At 39.4% G+C, this 20,690-nt stretch overlaps 2 protein-coding genes across 3 annotated transcripts; one reads left to right on the plus strand and one right to left on the minus strand.

The window, feature by feature from the left end:
* Window positions 1–2,117: 2,117 nt before the first annotated feature.
* On the minus strand, window positions 2,118–8,900 carry MED19 (mediator complex subunit 19). Its single transcript, XM_026683806.2, has 5 exons — window positions 8,647–8,900; window positions 6,395–6,651; window positions 4,267–4,363; window positions 4,023–4,117; window positions 2,118–3,834 (listed from the first exon to the last, which is right to left on the minus strand). The coding sequence occupies exons 1-5, from the start codon at window positions 8,849–8,851 to the stop codon at window positions 3,766–3,768; spliced, it is 723 nt and encodes a 240-aa protein (XP_026539591.1). The 5' UTR covers window positions 8,852–8,900; the 3' UTR covers window positions 2,118–3,765.
* Window positions 8,901–9,215: 315 nt separating this feature from the next.
* TMX2 (thioredoxin related transmembrane protein 2) lies at window positions 9,216–19,323 on the plus strand. Of its 2 annotated transcripts, XM_026683805.2 has the most exons (8): window positions 9,216–9,439; window positions 11,509–11,569; window positions 13,937–14,050; window positions 14,720–14,796; window positions 14,924–15,030; window positions 17,485–17,550; window positions 17,914–18,043; window positions 18,185–19,323. In XM_026683805.2, exons 1-8 carry the CDS (start codon window positions 9,251–9,253, stop codon window positions 18,329–18,331), a joined length of 891 nt encoding a protein of 296 aa, XP_026539590.1. In that variant the 5' UTR covers window positions 9,216–9,250; the 3' UTR covers window positions 18,332–19,323. The 2 variants fall into 2 exon arrangements, with proteins under 2 accessions (XP_026539590.1, XP_087806673.1); XM_087950547.1 differs by lacking the exon at window positions 13,937–14,050.
* The last annotated feature ends 1,367 nt before the right edge of the window (window positions 19,324–20,690 follow it).

Genomic DNA, 20,690 nt, shown 5'->3' on the forward strand with positions numbered 1-20,690 from the left:
CGCCTTCCCCCGCTACCCCACAGGTCAGGCATGTGAAGAATACGTCACATCTAGGACACTATCAGTATGTGCCAGAAATTCCTGCAGCTCCTTTAATATTGCCGTTGACCTCTTGGCAGTCTCTCAGACCATTTTTCTTCTTGTTTTTTCATTAATTTTGGAGGGGCAGTCAGTTCTTGTTGTGCCATATTTTCTCTACTTGTTGAATGTCTTCACTGTGTTCCATGATATATCCAATGCCTTGGATTTATTTATTTTTTTGTACCCTTCTTCTGACTGGCATGGCTTTTGCTCTAAGAGGCAACCGAGCCAGAAAAATCCTACTAGAACAGTTCAACTTTATATGGGTGGCCTGATAACTCTGTGGTTGACACTGGGCTCAGGTTCGAAACCTAAATATTGCACAATAAGGGGAGCTCCCATCCTCGCCCTACCTCCTGCCAACCCAGAAGTTTGAAAGCATGCAAATGTAAGTAGATAAATGGGTATCACTTTGGTGGAAAGATAGCAGTACTCCATGATGTCATGCTGGCCACGACTCAGAAACATCTTTGGATGGGACTGGCTCAATGGCCCTTGAAATAGAGATGAGCACAGCCCCCCCTATAATTGGCAATGATAAAGTCTGCAGGGACTCTTTTGCCTCATTTCTTCCGATACCTTCCAACAATGAAATCCCTTTCATGCTCTGAAAGCTCTTTGCAGACCATGGCTTTTGCTGTAAGAGGCAAAACTGAGTAAATGTCAGAAAAAAATCCTACTAAAACAGCTGAACTTTATATGGACTTGATCAGTCACTTTAATTGCTGGCAGGTGTGTACTGACTTCTATTTATCATCAGTTTGAATGTGATTAATTCTGAATGTCACAACCCTACTTATAAGAAGGCATGAACACTTATGTAGTCACATTATTCCAATTTTTTTATTCCCTCCCCCTATCAAAAAAATGTTTGCATTTTCAATTGAAATTTACTGCTTATGTGTTATATTAAAGATGGGGGGGGGGGGAATCTGAAGTATGAGAAACTGGAAAAGTACCAGGCCTTTAGAAGAAACTAGAAAGACTGTGGAAAATAAGGGCAAATGTGATCCCAGGGATGGTAGGAGCACTCAGGACTGTTGACTTCTTACTACTCAAAGCTATCACCTCTCCCTCAACTTGCAAGGAATCTGTCATGTGCTTTGATACTGGAAAATATCAATACAGCAATGGGACCCATATATTCTTGTGCGAAATGCCAAGCTTGATAGTAATTTCTTTTGAGTGACCCAACAGGTTTATCGATCATTTGCACCTGAAACTCTTAGGTTGCTGACAGGTCACCTGCTTCATTCTTGATCACACAAACCAGCTCTTCCCACATACGGTGGTGGTGGTGGTGGGAAGGTCAGTGATACACAGGATTTATTTATCAACATGCTGATTGCCATAAACAACCTAATTCGGAGGTGAATTTTAACTGGAGAGACTCTTTCGTCAACTGAAAATTTTACCATGGGGTGTTGATTAAATTATGATTACCCACTTCAGGTTTTCATTTCATAAACAATGCCTACTCAATTTTTTTTCCTCACAGCAACTTCCTAACAACTGAAGTGAAATAACAGATGATAAAGAACACACCAGTTTCTAGCATAGACATAACTGCCATCCACAAGTGTTTCATAACACTGAAGGCATTACTTTTCATTCAGCTTTTATAGTTCACTTAGCACAAACCCCTCTCTGCCCAAGCAGACTCTCAACAATTTCCAACAGTTATAACAAGTATAGCAACAGCTGTTCGCAATTTGCTATCATTGGTTTTGTGATTATAGGTTTGAATTAACCTTTCAGTTGCTTAAATAGCTTACCATCAATTCAAGAGGGAAAAGGAAGGGGGAAGGAACTCAACTCCTTCTTTCTCCTCAGATAACCAGCTGTAAACTTGTATTTCTATTATGTTACTTCCTTCCTATTTGAATCAATGAAGGATATAAGAGCATAAATAACCATGTTTAAGGCTGTTGCATAAGATACATCAGTTACCAAACCTACCCTTCTTTGACCCTTTAAGCCAATTAGTCAAGGAATAATAGTTTGCACCTGAAATTGGTGTAACAATTTCTCTATTTCATGGAACATATTTATTTTGGGATGAAGCAAGCTGCTCTGTACAAGCTAGGAGCATAAAAGTCATTTAGAATATAGAATCAATCATTAGAAAACTTAGATACTGTAAACCCAAGCATCTCCATCTGCTATTCAAATGCTATAAAAGAAACTTTTTCAATTTTTCAGTAACCAAATATGATAGGGAAGGTCCCTGAAAGTATTTTCCAACCCTTTTCTTTGGTTAAAAAAAGTTATTTTTTTAAATCAAGGCCACAATATTGGGGTGAAAGTTCATCCAAGCTACTTTTATGATAGCGTTATGATTTCTCTAAAACAAAATCAGATGCAGATGTGGAAAGAGATGAAAATGCCCACCTGTCTTTTTGCTCAAAGCAGAGGAGTCCTATGAAAAGCTGCTGCCTAGTTGCCCATATACAGTACTGTTCCTATGTTAAATGCCCACTCACATTTTTATTTGAAGGAAATTGCAGAGGCATTTTAGTAGGGTTCTCCCATATTACATGAAATTGATCATAAGAGGCATTGCTGAAAGCCTTACTATTCTTTTGCAAGCAAGAAGAGGCAGCAAAGAGCAAATATTTCCCAATCATGAACGTTTTGCTTCATATTTTCCCCAGTTATTTTAAAATGGAGCCAGATTATAATTCTCTCTGATGTTTAGAACCAGGAAAGAAGCAAATTAAATAGTTTTAAGTAATAATTTTTGCCAGCATACTTGTAATGAGGTAGTGAGGTCAAAGAGAGCAAAGAATGCTTAACAGAAGGAATGAAAAATAAGGTTTCTGGAAATGGCTTTATATATTCAATTTAAATCTCCCAACATATTTCTCCTTCCTCCTGGCAAAAATTAAATCTACTTCTTTAATTAAACAAGAGAATGTGTAGAAAAATATTTACCTTATAAGTGATTCTTTGAAGAAAAGAATTTTACAACAATCTTGTCCTCTAATTCACAGATTATCATTTCCTATTGACATCTTTTACTGTTACATGGATTTTGGTCAATACTTTGTATTAGTTGTTCATGTTATTCTAAAGTAGATCTACTCCTCACAAAACTAATAACATGGAAGTGAAATCCAACCTTATATTGTCTTTCCTGCCAATTTAAAATTTTGTCTTTTCTTCTCCTCTACCCAAAATAGCTTAAGTCACATAAGGTGTTTTTATCACACTACTTATCCAACCTATATCTCAAGCAACTTCTGGAATTTCTGCTCACAATTTATTAATTGCAAAATAATTCAGAACTGTTTGCAATACAACACAGGAAAAGTCCAGTACTCAGGATTCCTTAAAATCATTAGCATCTCCTCCAACAGAGATTTAATTAAAATATGAAACAAACATATCCCAACTTAGTCAGGATCATTTTTTTACAAAACACAAAATAATATACAGTACATAATTTCCATATAAAGGCCTCAGCTTCCATGTCCCAAGCAAAGTCCGTGTTCTTTGTAGAGAAAGCTATGAAGTCCTGAAGCTCCATCCAATATAATCTTTTATATACTGCTCCAAAAGATGAAAAGGAGATATACAAGGTAGTTGTGGTTTTCCTGTCCTTATTCTTCCTCTTCCTCCTCCTCTCAATATGTCTGTAGCATTTCATGGAGAACTCTCTTTAATATAATCTTGGGTAAGATCCTACCGGAGGCTGCTACTGCTACTGGCTTGTGAGCTGCCCACACCTGGATGTTCAGGGCTATGGCGATTCTATTTAAAAAAAAAAACACACACACAGACACAAATAAGAAATTCCAGAGGCAATAAAAACAGCCATGTAGATTTTCTTGGCCCAAAAAGCTATCTTAGATCCGATGCCAAACTCTAAGCAAAGTACTTAACTTTGTTGTTTTACAATGAATATCAAGATCAACAGCTGAAAACTATTTCCAACTTACCTTTTTTTTCTTTTTCTCTTTTTTCTTTCTTTTCCGTTCAGGATCATCCTCTTTCTTTTTCTTCTTTTTCTTATGATCAGAATCCGAGGGCGTTTCTAGTAAAATAAGAGAGAGCAATTGAAGAAGATATTTGTTTTAGAAGGAGGGAGTGATTCAATTTAGGCTATCAGACTGAACAATTCTGTATCAGCAAGATGTGTGTGGGGACATTATTATTATATGTCCTAAAAAATAGACTTCTCACCTGGAGGGACAGGGTCTTGGGTTCGGCTCTGCTTATGTTTATGCTTATTTTTTTTCTTAGGTGGCTGGATGTGCATTAAGCGACATTGTTCTGGCAACTGGTGTAACAAAAACAGAAAGACACATCAATACATGAACTTCCCAAGTACCATCGAAGAAAACATATATAATAGACTTACAGGTCTATATTTTTTGCAAGCTGATCAAATAATATTCTCCATCAAATTTTCCATTAGAAAATTTTTAACTACAGATAGTACAGAACTCTTCACAATGGTAATTGGGACCAGAATTTCCATTGCTAAGTGAAATGTTCGTAAAGCATGACATCATATGACTCTACTACTTAGTGACAACAGTTCTGGCACTTCTGATTGCTGTTATGAAGTGCAACATCACATGGTTGCCATTTGCAACCTCCTGCCAACTTCCTCATTGACTCAGCTTGTTAGAAGCTGGCAGTGAAGGTTGCAAATGGCAATCACATACTGTGGAACATTGTGATGTCATAATTGTGAGCTGGGGACCATGACTGGCTGGACACTGTAAACATAAATATGAGGACCAGTTGTAAGTAGCACCATCATAAATTTGAACTGTTTTTTAAAAATTAAAAAATAATTTTTTTAAAAATTTGTACTGTTATTGAAGTACTGGTCATTAAGCAAGGACCACCTGTATGTTCACTTAGCTTATTGCAAATTAAGGATTTATGTGCTAAAGCAAAATTATTCTAATCTAGATTTTCATCACTTCCAGCTTCCAACTTTACAAATGCAGCACTGCAAAGCTTTCTGGCTTCAAAATGAGAACCAGCACAGGATAGCACTCCAATATTGAACTAGAGAGAGGAAAACTCATGAAAACCTACACCCTCAGCTAGAGAAATTTACTTGAGTAACCTTAGACTTATCACTTATCCTCCGCCCAAACGTCTCAGATTGTTCTGAGGATAGAGAAAATCAGGATATAAATGTAATGAATAAATACATGAAATGCAGATACAGGGTCTCTTATGATCAGATCTCTCATAACTCTTAGGAATACTTATCACAGATAATTACCATTTTTGACCAATCCAATAGCTATGAAAAATATATCAACAAAAAAAGATTTGCTGGTTGTTTGAGATGACAATTTTAACAAGGATTTATCATTTTCTATTGCTTCTATTTGAACAACTAGACATGTTGTGCTAACATAGCCACTGTGGTTCTTGTTTCACTGTACTGTGCAAACTTTATGGCTCAGTATATCATATGCTGAGACCCTCTTTGAGGGAAATGGACTGTTTAGAAATATGAAATATAAATATGTACAGATTCTATAAATATAAGGTGAAAGAAAGGTTCAACAATTCCTTTTTAAAGGATAACCTCTTTTACCCCCCTTGTCTGGAACTTCTTCCTATCTTCAACCTTACTTAAAAGTCTATTCTGATAGAGTATAACCAGAGTTATTTTTTGGGTGGTGGTGGGGGGCAGTGGTTGCCTTTAAATCAGTCTTTATTCCTGGCAAGTACATAGCTATTCTAGACATTTTCTGGCAACGTTTTCAGAGGTTGATTATTGTTGCCTTTTTCCTAGGACTGACTAGTCCCAAAGAATCTGGCTTGCTTCCATACATAGGATAGAAGGAGAACTCAGACTTCCTCATTCCTATACAGTACCATAATCAAGAGTCACATGCTATATACCATATTCTAAAAGATTCCAGTCCACTTGATTCTTGGGCTGGCAAGGTGTCTATACTATAGCATCCACACTGCCCAGAACACCCTGAATTCCCTTTTTATAAGGTACAACATGGTCAATATTTAATAAAGTAGACACAGTATTCAAGACTTTTGCACTGTAGTCTCTGTCATTTAAATTACTTATTTATTTGCATCTAGGTTGTAAAGTAGTTAAATATGTCCACTGCCATATGGCTGATAATCAATATGCTTAGAGGTGAATTTATATTCAGATTCTAAACTGATAATTGTCAGACCATAACGAACAAACCTGTAATATTCTTAGTTACCAGTCTGGCAAGTTTCTTTTTCATTCGAGGCATCACTGTGTGTTTTGTTTATAATAGTTAAAAACCTTTAGTATAACATGTCTTTCATCCAAAGCATAACTCACCGGGCCAGCATGGAGACGAAACCCTGTTAACATGGTACCAGTGATAGGGTTGAATGAGCTACCGCAAATGGGAGGTTTTTCAATTAAAGAACGCAAGCTGCTGTTATCATGTGAGCCTGGCAAATCGATCATTCCTGGCAGATCAGGCAGAAAGTTGCTGAGCTTCTCTTTCACCTTTTTGCCACAGAATTTATTGTAGGCATGCTCTAAGTTGTAGTGGGTGATCAAATTTGTGCTTCCCGTTAGTTCTGTGGTACCTGGCAAGAAATGAACAACATTGAAAAGTAACAATGTTACTGATTGTTTTGCCTAAATTAACAGCACAGATAAAAAATTTAAGAAACCCCTAAAATTTGGTAGAAGCTGATTTTGAAACCAGGTAAATAACAATGACAATGATACAAATCCTATTTTATATGACCTGAAATACTAGCAGTGAGAATTGAATTATTTAAAACATTTACAGCCTGGCCTTAACATAAGATCGTTTGATACATTATACTCAAGAAAATATTAAAGCTAAAAAACCAAGTAAAACACACACCCTCTCCTTACCTAGTGACCCTAATGTTTCTTAAATTGGAAGCAAAATGCTTTCTAAGTGAGTATATGACTGAAAGAGGAAGAGAGATGCTGTGAAGATCTCTAGTGGCTACCATCTCATTTAGATTGTTATAAAAATATCCCAATAAAAGAGGAACATAGACAAACCACAAGCAATAAATCTTACTTTAAGATCAGATATTTATTTCATGAGCAATTTGGAACATGAAAAGCCATCATAACATTACTTATATCAATAACCCATTGCAATGAGGTCCAGAAACAGTAGCTAACCCCAGAAAGGATACCTACTATCAGTGGCCATGATTTGAGATTTACCCCCTTCTTTTATACCAGGGGTCTTCAAGCTTAACAGCTTTAAGACTTGTGGACTTCAACTCCCAGAATTTCTCCTCCAGTCATGTTAGCTCAGGAATTCCGGGAGTTGAAGTGCACAAGTCTTAAACTTGCCAAGTTTGAAGACCCTTGTTTTATACCCTTCTTCTGAAGCCCACCCAGTGGCATGTAATCTTACTGGATGTACTTCCCCCATACTGACCGTCAATTAACCCACTTGTAGGTATATGCCAATTTGCTGACCATCTGCTACTTTCAGTTCCCTTTTTTCTCAGTGTCCCAGAGATTCGTGATCCAAAATAACTCTAAAATTGAACACTGCACAACTTTCCAAAGCTAAAATACAGGTAGTCCTTGACTTACAACCATAATTGAGTCCAACATTTATGTTGCTATGTGAGACATTTCTTAAGTGAATTTTGCCCCATTTTATGACTTTGCTTGCCACATTTGTTAAATGAATCCCTGCAGTTGTTAAGTTAGTAGCACCGCTGTTAAGTGAATCTGGCTTTCCCCTTGAATTTGCTTGTCGGATGGTTGCAAAAGGGGATCACGTGATCGCAGGACACAGCAACTGTCATAAATACGAGCCAATGTCCAAGTTTTGATTACCTGACCAAGGGGATGCTGCAATGATCATAAATGTGGAAAACAGTCATGTCACTTTTTTCCATGCCGCTGTAACTTTTTGATCGGTCACTAAATGAACTGTTGTTAAGCAGAGGACTACCTGTAGTCCTGCTTACGTAAGTGGATGCATCAGGAGAAAATGATTAGCTTTGTAACCCGATGCATATTTGCTCTCAGTGATAGAAATTTCACGAACAGGCATGGCTACTAGGCATCTCACTTAAGGTGGGTTGCACAACTTTTCAGAGGAGGGCAGATTCTTGAAGGGACACGCAGCGCCTGTAGTAGCCCAAAGGAGTCACAAAGAAGCAACAGTTGCGGGACGAACCAAGCGGCCACACGCTCCTTTACTCTCGTACAAATGCCACAAAACTCGCCCACCCCCGTTCCCACAAGAAACTTCGATGGCTTTTAACTCGAGGACGCCAAAGATACGCAAACGAGGCCATTCCCCGGCTCGTTCAGTGGCCCGAGCAACTGCCAGTCGCGCGAGTTGCCACCCACTTGGCGCTTCAGCCCAGCCGTCAAGCCTCTACAGAGGCTGGGCCCGAGTCCCTGCAAAGGCGGGGCAACTGCCCATCAGCCGCAGCGAGCCATTCTATTGGCACATTCTCCCGTGATGTATAAAATCCGTCAAACAACAGGGACCAGAACAGCAACGCCCGCCTCTAGGCGGCGGTTGGTTACGGAGCTCCTGAAGCCCGCCCCTTACAAGCCACTACCTGGTAACTCGCGCATTAGGTAAAAAGGACCGCTGGCTGCCGCCGCTTTGCGTGCTGCCTCTTCTCCGACCGAAGTCACCGTTGGTACAGGAGGCTGTCCAGTGCCGGGTCCTCCCGGTTTTCCTGGGCCAAAGCCTAGCGCGGCAGCTGTTGTAGACGGAGGAGGTTCTGTCCCTCCAAAGAGAGCAGAAAAATTCTCCATCATCCCGGCGTGCTTTGCGCAGTCTCCTCCTATTGGCTTCGCATCTGACGTTTGCTCTGGCGTCATTGGAAGGCGGGGACCCCTCCTCTGCATACGATTGGCTAAACTTACCTGGAACTGATAGGGTATGATACGATAGGTTGCTTAGCAGAACGAGATCCTTTTAAATAGCGGAATTACGTCAATGTTACACGTCAGAGAGCGAAAGCCGCCCCTCGGTTGCCGTTCTGAAGAGTTTCAGTGCGATACTCTCCCAGCCAATGAGGGCATAGCGTTGTCCACGGAGGCCCGCCTTTCCTTTGATCGACGTTGTCACCCACCGCTCAATCAAAAGCAAAAGAAGGGGACTCGGGGAGGGCGGGAGGCCGTCCTGCGACGGATCTTGGTCGGCGTGAGGTGAAGATGGCGGTTTTGGCCCCTTTGTTGGCCCTCTTCTATTCGGTGCCTGGGCTTTGCCGCTGGCTGGCGCAGCCTTACTACCCGCTCTCCCTCCTCCTTTCGGCAGCCTTCTTGTTGGTGCGGAAGGTGCCACCGCTATGCCACGGACTGCCCAGCCAGCGGGAAGACGGGAACTCCTGCGACTTCGACTGGGTAAGATCGCCCTCCGGAGACCCACAGGCGGTTCTCCTGGTGGCCTGCATCGGGTTTGGCCTTGCATCGCTTCCTGGGTCTGCTTCTTCGGCAAGTGCCTGCAGGCCTTTTCATGCTTCGGAGTCCTGGGTAGGGCGCCTCGGGGCTCCCGCATTTCACCCAGGAATCACGCTACAAGCGGGATCCGAGCAGCTTCCTACTTTGACCGTCTCCCAAGAGCCGATGGTCGTGAGGCCTTGAATTTACTGGTTCGAAGCTGCGTTTGGAGGAGCATGTTCCGGCATCTAAAAGGTCATACAGTCGGTTAAGCATGAGTGCAGAAATGACGGTCCGCCTCTGAGAAGTCCCTCTGTAGTATCGGGCAGTTTTCCTTTCTCGCCTCTAGGGATGTGATCCTTAAGTGTAGCGGTTAACGTGGTGGAGATTTTCACCTGTTTTAAATTTCTAGTACTTATTTCGGGATGTGGGTATGTGGGCTTCGCTCGTGGCACGCCCCAGTAAGCGGAGACCTGTCGTGCAATCCATTCATTGTCCAAATGTGCTGAAAAATAAGTTTCCATCATCCGTGGTGAGATTGCAGATATTTAATTGAGGAAGCTTATCACTGCAGGTCCACAAAAGTTTTCAAGAACGTCTTCTGAGCTTTGAAAGGCTTCTTTAATCTTAGGTTCGGAGTAGGCGGGTAATCTCTCTCTAATTCAGTGTATACATGCCCATGTGAAGAGCCACACATGAGTTACTTTGATCAATATATTGTGAAGAAGCTCTGATTTGTACAGGAACCAGCTAATGGTTTCTGTTTGTCAGAACAAAAGCGTACATTTTCAGTATCTTCAAGAATTAATTGAAGTCTATGTCCATGTTAAGGACATTTTTAAGTGAAAGGTTCAATATACAAAAGGTATGCATCTGCTAAAAAAACCAGCCTGTTATGGACAATAAAGTCTTGAAAACAATGATACCAATATCATAATACCCTTATATAGATTAATGATAAGACCACATCTGGAATAACGGAGGTGGAGAAGGCACAGAGGACTTTCATTTATTAAATTTTATGCCACCCATCTCCCTATAAGGTGACTGGGCAGTTATCAAGGGGCTATCAACCATTAACGGCCTGGCTGGAGCATCTTCCCCATGAGGAAAAGTTGCAACATATGGGACTTTTTGGTTTAGTAAGCATATTTAAAACAAAACATTTGTGATATGGATAAAGTGGAGAAGCTACTTTCCCACTCTCAAAATACTAGAACTAGCAGTCACCCAATGAAATTAATCTTGAAAGAATGAGGACCGGCAATATTTTGTTCATCCAATGTGCAATTAAATTTTTTTTATCAAATGTGGCTGCCACTACTAGTTTGGATAGTTTCAGAAAAAGTGTTGGTTCAATTCATGGATGTCATGGGGATCAATGACTTAACCTTGATAGTAGAGAGTACCTCTGCGAGTACCTCTGAAGACCATCTGCTGAGAAAGTAATAGACTTCTTTGTGCAGTTAATTGGCAATTAAGATCACATTGCTGAATTACTTGGGACAGGAGTCTAATCCAACAGTTTATATTCTAAAATTCATATGTTTAAGAGGCTGCAGAAGTATCTATTCTTGTATCAGGCTAAATTGATTTCTTATGAAACATTTTATAATCTGGATGTTTCTGTAAGAGCATAATATTCTATTCTGCAATCGCTGAACAAGTGGTGCAATGTATAGGAACATCATTGCAGATAAATTGCAGTTACTGAAATATCTTAAAATGTCATTGCATCCAGATTATGTAAATAATTTAATAAATACCCCAAATATATTTAGATTCCAATGTATGGTATTACAGCTGTATTCACATACTGAAAGATTGCACATCCTTCTGCTTGCTTTGTGGCCTTTTTTTCAAAATGGGCAGCTGTGTAATGATATCACAGATTAATTTGCCACAGCTATACTATGATGTTGAAAAGCTATACTATGATGTTGCATTTAACTCTGTTCTTGTGTCTAGTTAACTTTTTTTTGCTCCTCCCCTTCTACTGACTCCTTAAGTACCCAGTTTTGCTTTCTTTTTAGCGGGAAGTAGAGATCTTAATGTTTCTGAGTGCCATTGTGATGATGAAGAATCGCCGATCCAGTAAGTAATGCTATTCGTGGATAGGGAAAACATCTACACCTGTATCTTACATTCCTGGTCTTTCTATTTCCACAGAAAGCAAGGATCTTCTATAATTTCAAGAATTATTCAAAGACAATAATATGATGTGATAGAAATCTTAGCTGGATTGTTTTCCTCCTTTCAAACGAAATACCGTATATCTCCCAGGTTATTAGATGAAGACTTTCTCAGTCCCTTATTCATGGCTCTTCTGTGAACTGGAAGGAATGTACAACTGGTTAGAATATGGGTGGGGGGAGATGTGCACTTATGTTTAGAATTGGAGATTCATATTCTATTATTGTATTACACAGCAGATGAATTTTTAATTGTCATTTTTGAAATATTTAGAAAAAAACTCCATAGGTAGGTTTTATTTGTACGGGAAGTTGTTCTAATGGATAATCAGACTGCTTCAACCTGAGTAAACAGCTACTGTAGAATGGAATGCATGTGGAACTTTATGCCATGGTCTTATCTTTGTACAATAAATAAGACAAAAAGCTTGCAAGGTATCAACTCCCAGAATACAATGGCTTAATTTTCTTTTTGCATTCCTATTAGAGGAAGGGCTTTAAAAGGAATTTGCTTTATAAATGGGTAGGAACAATCTAAAGACATGAAGGGTAACATATTCATGCACTTAACGTGCTATGTGATGCATAGGGACAAGCAAAGAAAATCAGAGGGATAATAAGGGTGAAATAAGCTGTAGTGCCTGAGATAATGATTCAAGCATGGCGGAATGGCAGAATAAATAACCTAAACCAGTGGTGGCTAACCTTTTTGGGCTCCTGTGCCAGAAATTGTGTGTGTGTGTGCCTGCACGCTCACATGCCAGCACCCAGAAGTCAATGTGCATGCCCCCTGCGCATGCGTGCGCAATCCTTCCCCCGCCTCCCCCTTACCTGTACTGCACCATAAATGCCTTTGGGTGCCACCTGTGGCACGTGTGCCATAGGTTCGCCATCACGGACCTAAACCTACCAAAACAGTATGCTTATTAGCTTCATTCCAATGATAGATTCATTCATTCATTCTGTTCCTTATCAGATACAAAAGATGGAAGTGGTTGCTGAGTAAAAGGAAATTATTAGTTTTTAAAAAACTATATAAATACTGAAATGGAAATGCATAAAATGTGGTAGATTGTATGCTTATGAGATGGGAGGGGAATCAGCATTTTTAAATGAACATCAGCTTGCAAAGCTTGGCCACGATTAGAACTTCCTCCTACTTTGTCGGAACAAGTCAGCAGCCTAAACTGTCCAAGCAAAAGGTGAGGCATATTTTGATAGTGTGAACAAGTGTAATGCCTACTCCTACAAAGAAATACACAAACCTCCAATAAAAAAACATAATTATTCTAAAATGAGCCCCACTAGGGATTTGGGAAATGGCAGACTGGTATTATTTATCTTTTTAAAGGCATATTTTAGTAGTCCTTCTACTGCAGCTATCTGCATCTTGCCATTAGATGTTTATAGACATTTTTTTCTGCTGAGACTTGCAGTTTAACTTTGCAATGGAATAATGCCAATGAACTGCTTAGCTGTGATTTATTAAAAACTGTTTAAGAGTCATTATCCAGAGACAAAAGTTTGGGCTTTTCTGATTTACTTATCTCCAGGCAAGAAACCTAACAGGGCTGTGACTTTTGCATACGAGCTCATTATGGCAAGAACTTACTTATACTTGTCATGAGCCACTCAGTCCCTGAATGAAGACTTAGCAAGTAAGGTAAAAAGCATGGGGTGCTTCAGCAATGGGGGAGACCCTGGGAAGCCCATTGCAGGCCATGCATGTGTGTCTCTCTCTGATCAGTGTCTGAAAATCCTGTTTGGATTTCAGCAAGAAGGATTTTAAGCCCCTCAATGGAGAGGTGTGCATGGCCTCCTAGAGTCTCTCCCATTCCTCTCAGGCATCATCCTGCTTCTTGGAACTCCAGCAGTTTAAGGGCCCACAACCAGGAATTCCAGGATTTCAGTTGTTGAGTTGGAGCAATCACACGATTTCTCACTTAATAACTACTTTGCTCTACAACCAAGTTGACATCCTGATTATTGTTGTAAACAGAGGGCTACCTGTAGCATATGCTAAATTTTTACTCAGTCCACAGCCCATTTTTTTCCTTAATTTTTTTCTTGAGAGTGGAGATTGTATAAATTAATTTATCATTATAATGAGTTTTAACAGCGCAAAATTTGAGGATCTCAGATGTCAATTACAAAAATACAATGCTGTAAATTGACTTCCAGGTTGTCTTAGCTTACTGTAGTCATTACTTGATCCAGGAGTGTTTTATAATATCCTGCTAATCATCTGTTTTTATCTCTGTTTCACAAGTCACTGTGGACCAGCATGTGGGGAATATCTTTATGTTCAGCAAAGTGGCCAATGTCATCCTTTTCTTTCGTCTTGATATCCGGATGGGGCTGCTCTATCTCACACTCTGCTTAGGTGAGGTCTCTGGGATGGGGCTCTATTTACATTCTTTGTGTAGGGATTGATCCCAGAAATAACTGGGCTCGAGCTATAAAATGCCCTTTATCACTTGACACCCTGATCTAACGCATGGGATTTTGATTTGAAACATTACTCTGGTTTTCCACTTTGTCTCTCTCTCTCTGACTTTCTAGCATGATTCCTGGTGACAATAGGATAAACTTTCCCTGATTACTCTGTCTGAAATATCCAGATATTTTCAACCTATATTATATAAAAAGAAACACAACTTTTGTTTCACCAACCCTCCCTTTCTATTGCTTCCCTATTGATTCCACACGTTTTGCCTTTTTTGTTCCCTAACTGCCTTCCTGACCATATTCTCTCAGCCTTTTTAATATTTCTTTCCCCATTTCATTCATTCACCGCTAGCTTCTTCTGTTGCTTCCAACCCCCCGAAGCAAATACAAGAGTGTTATTAATAATAAATATTATTTGGAAAAATAGCACATAGCATTCTTTAATGAAAAACCTTGCATGCAGATAAGTGTGCAAAATAAAAAATTAAAATGTTTTTTTTTAAATTAAATGACCGTGTCCACTTATGGAGCATGAGTGTCAATGTATATGGCTTCTTCATCTTATCCTAGCTAGTGCTAAGATCTGCTTCTTGTGCATTTTCAGTATTTCTGATGACTTGCAAGCCACCTTTGTACTTGGGTCCAGAACACATCAAATATTTCAGCGATAAAACCATAGATGTGAGTATTTTTGTTTTTTTGCAGACCACTTGTTTTGGAAAGAGTTGGATAAATTTCTGACTTCTTTTAGCTATGTACCAGAATGTCATGTGTAATGTTTCCTTCTGCGTTGATCCTTCTTTTACAGGATGAACTCGCCCGGGACAAGCGAGTGACCTGGATCGTGGAATTCTTTGCTAACTGGTCCAATGAATGTCAGTCATTTGCTCCTATCTATGCTGATTTGTCTCTCAAGTGAGTGATTGCATTTGATTAAATATTCTGAGACAGGGAGATTTTGGAGATGAAGCTGAGACTTATGTACTTCAGTTAGTCATAAAGCACTGCCTATGGATCTGTATAAGTTATAGCTGTTTGCTTCATACTGCAAAATATATAGAGGTTATCTTCTGAAAATAATTTAAGATCTGTGTCCTTCCTAAAGCATTGTTTAAGGTTCACCCATTCTCCTCCTTCCAGCACACTTACTTTTAATGTGTCTCGCAGCTTCTAGTTTTACTTGATTAATGCACTGATGCTGGATTTAAGACTTCTTCCTTTGCTGTAATAATCACAAAACAGCATCTTTTTCAGTAGTTGCAACTACATTTGAAAATAGCTGTGACTTAATAATAGTAATGACACGTACTTGGTATGCCTGAACTACAGCTAGGAAGAATGGGAGCAAAATATACTATTTTCTTCTCACCGCTAGGTGAGAAGAAAGAAATTTTTAGGTGCAGGCTTTTTTTCTCTGTCCTCCAGATAACCTTATTCTAACTAATGTTAGCGAATCCATTTTGTGCAAAGAGGAAAGGAAGACCACTCAGAGAACCAGCAGGCTACCAGTTATCCTCAAATTAGGTAGCTATTACAGGTAGTCCTCATATAGTGACCAAAGTTACAGTGGCACTGGAAAATGTGACTTATGACTGTTTTCCATACTTATGACCGTTGCAGCATCCCCATGGTCATGTGATCAAAATTCAGATGCTTGGCAACTGGTTGATATTTATGGCGGTTACAATGTCTTGGGGTTAGGTGAACCCCTTTTGCGACCTTTTGACAAGCAAAGTCAATGGGCAATAGCATTTAGACTTATATACTACTTTATAGTGCTTTTACTGCTCTCTCTAAGCAGTTTACAGAGTCAGCATATTGCCCTCAACAATCTGAGTCCTCATTTTACCCACCTTGGAAGGATAGAAGGCTGAGTCAACCTTGAGCTTGGTCAGATTTGAACTGCCAAATTGCCAGCAGACAGCAGAAGTGGCCTGCAGTACAGCACTCTAACCACTGCGCCACCGAATGGGGAAGCCACATTCACTTAACAACCCTGTTAGTAACTTACCAATTACAACAATTCCCTTAACAACTGTGGCAAGAAAAGTCATAAAATGGGGCAAAACTCACTTAACAAATGTCTCACTTAACAACAGAAATTTTGGGCTCAATTGTCGTAAGTCGAGGACTACCTGTAGTTATGTGGCCCCACCATTTTAGCCCACTGTATCTAGATAGGACAAGTGGGACTTGAAACAAGTATGTTTTTAATACTTCATTCCAACCTCCCCTTCCCAGTCATGTCTTTTCTGCTAATCATTATTCCATATTCCCAAAACATGCTAAAGGAATCCCTGAAAATTCACCATGGTACCACTGGCCTTGAATCTGCCTGGACACCCTCCAAATGTCTTGATCTCAACTCCAGCAGTCTCCAGCCATACCTGAGCATTCTGAGAATTGAAACCACCATACCTGGCAGGCGTCCTGGTTAAGAAAGACCGCCTCAAGTAGTCTGCACTCCCATGCACCATTTCAAAGACAAAATAATATATTGAATGAAGATAAAGCCACTGGGTTACTGGGACAGCAACATAGATACATTGGTCTTTTTTAGGATTGAGGTTGCTATTCTGAAATACTGAAGCACATGATTAAAAAGGACTCATAGACTAGGCTTTGTAGTTGTATAAAAGCACTGTTGTTCTTGAAAAAAGTAAATGGAAATGAAAAATACTTTTCCTTGTGGAGATTTGATTGTGATGTGGAGGAAAGGAACAGAGATCTAGAAGCAGAACTGATAAAAATCACAATAATTAATCTATTAGCTGTTTTGGATTAAAATCTCTGAATCAACCTGGATATAAGCCTTCCTACTCAGTATGTTGTTTACTTTTATGCTTGGGGTGTCCTTTTGGTAAGGTAAAGGTTCCCCTCACATATATGTGCTAGTCATTTCCAGCTCTAGAGGTTCTACAGCTCTAGACTCTAGTCTTTTGGTAGCTCTTGGCTAAGTGGTGGTAGTGTATGTTGCTGCCAGCAATAGCCAGCAGATGGCCACAGTGTAGTTTGGTGTTTGTTTGTTTTCACTCAGAAAAAAAAATCTTTTCTTCTTGGTAATAGTGACTGTAGTTTAAAGAAAAAGAGTAATTCAGTTCTGCAGTGTACAATTCTGGTTAGGCTGGGAAAACTCTTGTCTAACATAACTTGAGTTCATATTTGTTCATAAATCTTATTGTGTCACTTTGGGGAAGCTTGTTACACATAACTTTAAAGGAAATAATTTGGCTTAATTTGGATAAGACCGCAGTGAAAGTTGCATTCCAATGAAGCAAAAAGGGATGAGGAAGATAAATGTTGCTATTACCAAATATTGTACTTGCTGGCATTTCCATGTATATGGTAATCACTGTTATATTTCACCAGATATAATTGCACTGGATTGAACTTTGGAAAGGTTGATGTGGGTCGCTACCCTGACGTCAGCACCAAGTAAGCCTTCAGCCTCTATACATATATAGAATGCTTAGACAGACTAGAATGTCAGATTTGTGGGAGAACATTGGGAAGATTTACTTTCTAATAGCTGGGCATTGCAGAAAAGGGAGGACATTGGTTGGTGATCTCATAGTATAATTAGTTAGGTTCGGAACTGTGGAAGAGATAGCAGGCTGTAGTGGGAAGCACATTTCTAATTTACACATAATTATGGATCATATAATACCTGCAACTATCAAGATTTTGGTGGGTCCCAAGACATGTTCTTAGCCTGCTTGTTTATGAAGCCAGAAAATATTACCAACTTGATTAGACATCACATTTCAGAAATTATATTTGGACTTCATCTCTTCATAGGTACAAAATCAGCACCTCTCCTCTCACTAAGCAGCTGCCTACACTGATCCTTTTCCAAGGTGGTAAAGAACTGATGCGCCGGCCACAGATTGATAAAAAGGGACGAGCAGTTTCTTGGAACTTTTCTGAGGTATTCCCTTTAACTATAGTTGATAGAAAGCAAAAGTCCCTAGTAAAATGTCTGATAAATTACTAAATCATTGAAGCTGAGTTGTCACATTGGGAGCTAGAGGCTGGCACAAAGCAACAGTGATATATCTTTCTCTTACAGGAGAATGTGATCCGGGAATTCAACTTGAATGAGCTATACCAGAAAGCCAAGAAAATATCCAAGCATGCAGATGAGAACTTTGAGGAATTTTCAGAACAGTCCGCCATCACAGAACATCCTAATGGAGAAAGCAAGAAAGACAAATAGTGCCTGTAAGACTGGACCATAAAGCTCTTACTATTAAGCTCTCCATTTGTTTCCATCCTGACATTATTCCCGGGATGTCATCCGAAGACTGCTTCCACCCAACAATGATGGTGCTGGAAGATGTGTGTAATCACTAAGACATTATCATTCTGGGCTCTGCTATTGGCCATGGACCTATACATTTTCTTTTGAGTCTTTGTTGCAAATTTTCTTTCCAGGAGTCACCACTGACATTTAAATAATAGAACCAGCCAGAGAAAATCTTGGTGACCTCAAGGAGAGTATCACTTTGGAATGCAGGTTGCTTCTTTGGGAATTAGTAGGAGCTGTTAAGGAAAACACTAATAGGAGGGTAAATCTATTTCTTGTTTTATCGATATGATTTCAGTGGTTAAATTGGAAAAACCTACATCTCACATGAATCAACTCCATTCACTCTTGAAGGTTCGCTCTGAGAAGAGATTGGCATTTCTGACCAGTTTCTGCTACCGCTACCCTTTGCCCTATTATTACTGTGGTCATTGTTATTGTTATTAAGAAAGGTCTTGTGGTATCTTGTGGTCTTTTCTCTTTTTAGAAGCTAACGGGCAATAGTAGAATATTTGCTGAACTTGAAGTTGTGCCAGAAAACCAGTGGCTAATATACAGCTTTAAAAGATCTCCTGTCTTCTATAGTAACAGCTGGTAGCTTAGTGTAACTGTTTGACTTGGAGAAACTGCTGTTTCTATTGTCCATCTAATACTGCACTAAACAGGATTTAACTAATGTGTCAGATGTTCTGGGACTACATTGGCAGACATTCCTAGCCAATGTGGCTATCCGGGTAGAACAAGGGTTGGGCAAGTCCGTCCTTGCGTTTTTAGTTGCTCCACTCCGAAAATTGAGGGCTTGCCTGTAGGTGAAAACACTGCAAATCAGAACTGTTCATCCATGTTCATGCTTCCGTTAATGGTCTTGTACAGGTGCCTTTAATAAATCTGGGAGTGTTGTATTCCTGTGACCTTTTATTGATTTATTAGATTGTTGGTGGAGTTCCTGCCTTCATGGTTTGACTTTGGCTTGTTAAAAAAAATACAGTGTTCTAACGTTTAAATCAATTTGCTCAAGCTCAGCTCATTCTTTATCCAGCAGCATTTTTAGGCTTTTTCTTTTTCTGTTAGGGTACATTTATAGAAGATATGCAGAAAGCAAATGAGATTCACATTGGATGGGTTCACACAATTTATTAGGGTATATATATCTCCATCCTATCATTTGTACTCTAGAGTGAAGCAGGCAGTAAAAAAAGGGGGGTGGTATTTTATTATTTATTTCACAATATTTGTAGCCCATCTCATTCCTAGCAGATTAACATGTTTTGCATTAAAAGTATTAACTAAATCCTGGTTCTAATCCTCCATCTATTTAAATAAGAATTCCTGTTCTTAGTAGTGTGGCTTCTGCTGATTTGACAGATGGAGAAGACATACTTCTTTCAGAAGTGTAACTGCTAATGCCCTTGTTCTCAGAATATAAAACGGTACAAAAACAAAACTGTTCAGTGGCAAATGAAGATGTGCTACCTGGGATCTGATGTTATTTAACAGTGGCAAGGAGCAAGTCTTCAACCACCCATCTCTTTTCTGGAGGAGACGAGCAGGATATTGGTTTTGGCCCCAGAGATAGGACTAGAACCAACTGATGGAAATAGCAGAGTAACAGATTTCAGCTCAATGTTAGGAGAAACACTGTTTCCACAACACAATGAATGTTAGAAGTTCAAAGTACTTTGGGCATCTGCCTTTTTCCACCGGGCAGCTTCTGACCTTGCTTACTGATTTACATGTTTTCCCGATATGAGCAATCTTATTAACTTGATTTTATTTATTTATTTATTTATATCCCGCCTTTACTATTAAAAAAAAATAACTCAATGCAGTGAACATATCCACCACCTCTTATTTTCCCCACAACTACAATCCTATGAATTGGGCTGTGAGATAATGACTGGCTCAGGATTACCCAGCTGGCTTTAATGGCTAAGGCCTGACTTGAACTCAAGTTTCATGCTTTAACCAAACTGGTTCTTTGTCTTGTTTTTTAAAAGTTCTAATAATTAGAACTTTTAAAAAACAAAAAGACAAAGAACTTGTTTGATTATACGGACATAAGCTAATCATAATTGCAGTTGGAAATGAGTCTTATAAGTCAATCACTGATCTTGTACAACATCTATTCTGGTTGCTTAGTTATTAAATTTATTGTATGAACTCTGTCACTAAGTGGGATCTAATATTGGGAGAGATTTTCTCAGGAAGCAAATGATGAACTCTCCTGGGCAACATACCCTACTGTACAGGTAGTCCTCTACTTACAATC

The sequence above is a fragment of the Notechis scutatus genome, chromosome 1 (genome assembly GCF_049901735.1).
Source record: "Notechis scutatus isolate UNSWTSFEM ecotype Mainland chromosome 1, rNotScu1.2, whole genome shotgun sequence".
NCBI lineage: Eukaryota > Metazoa > Chordata > Lepidosauria > Squamata > Elapidae > Notechis > Notechis scutatus.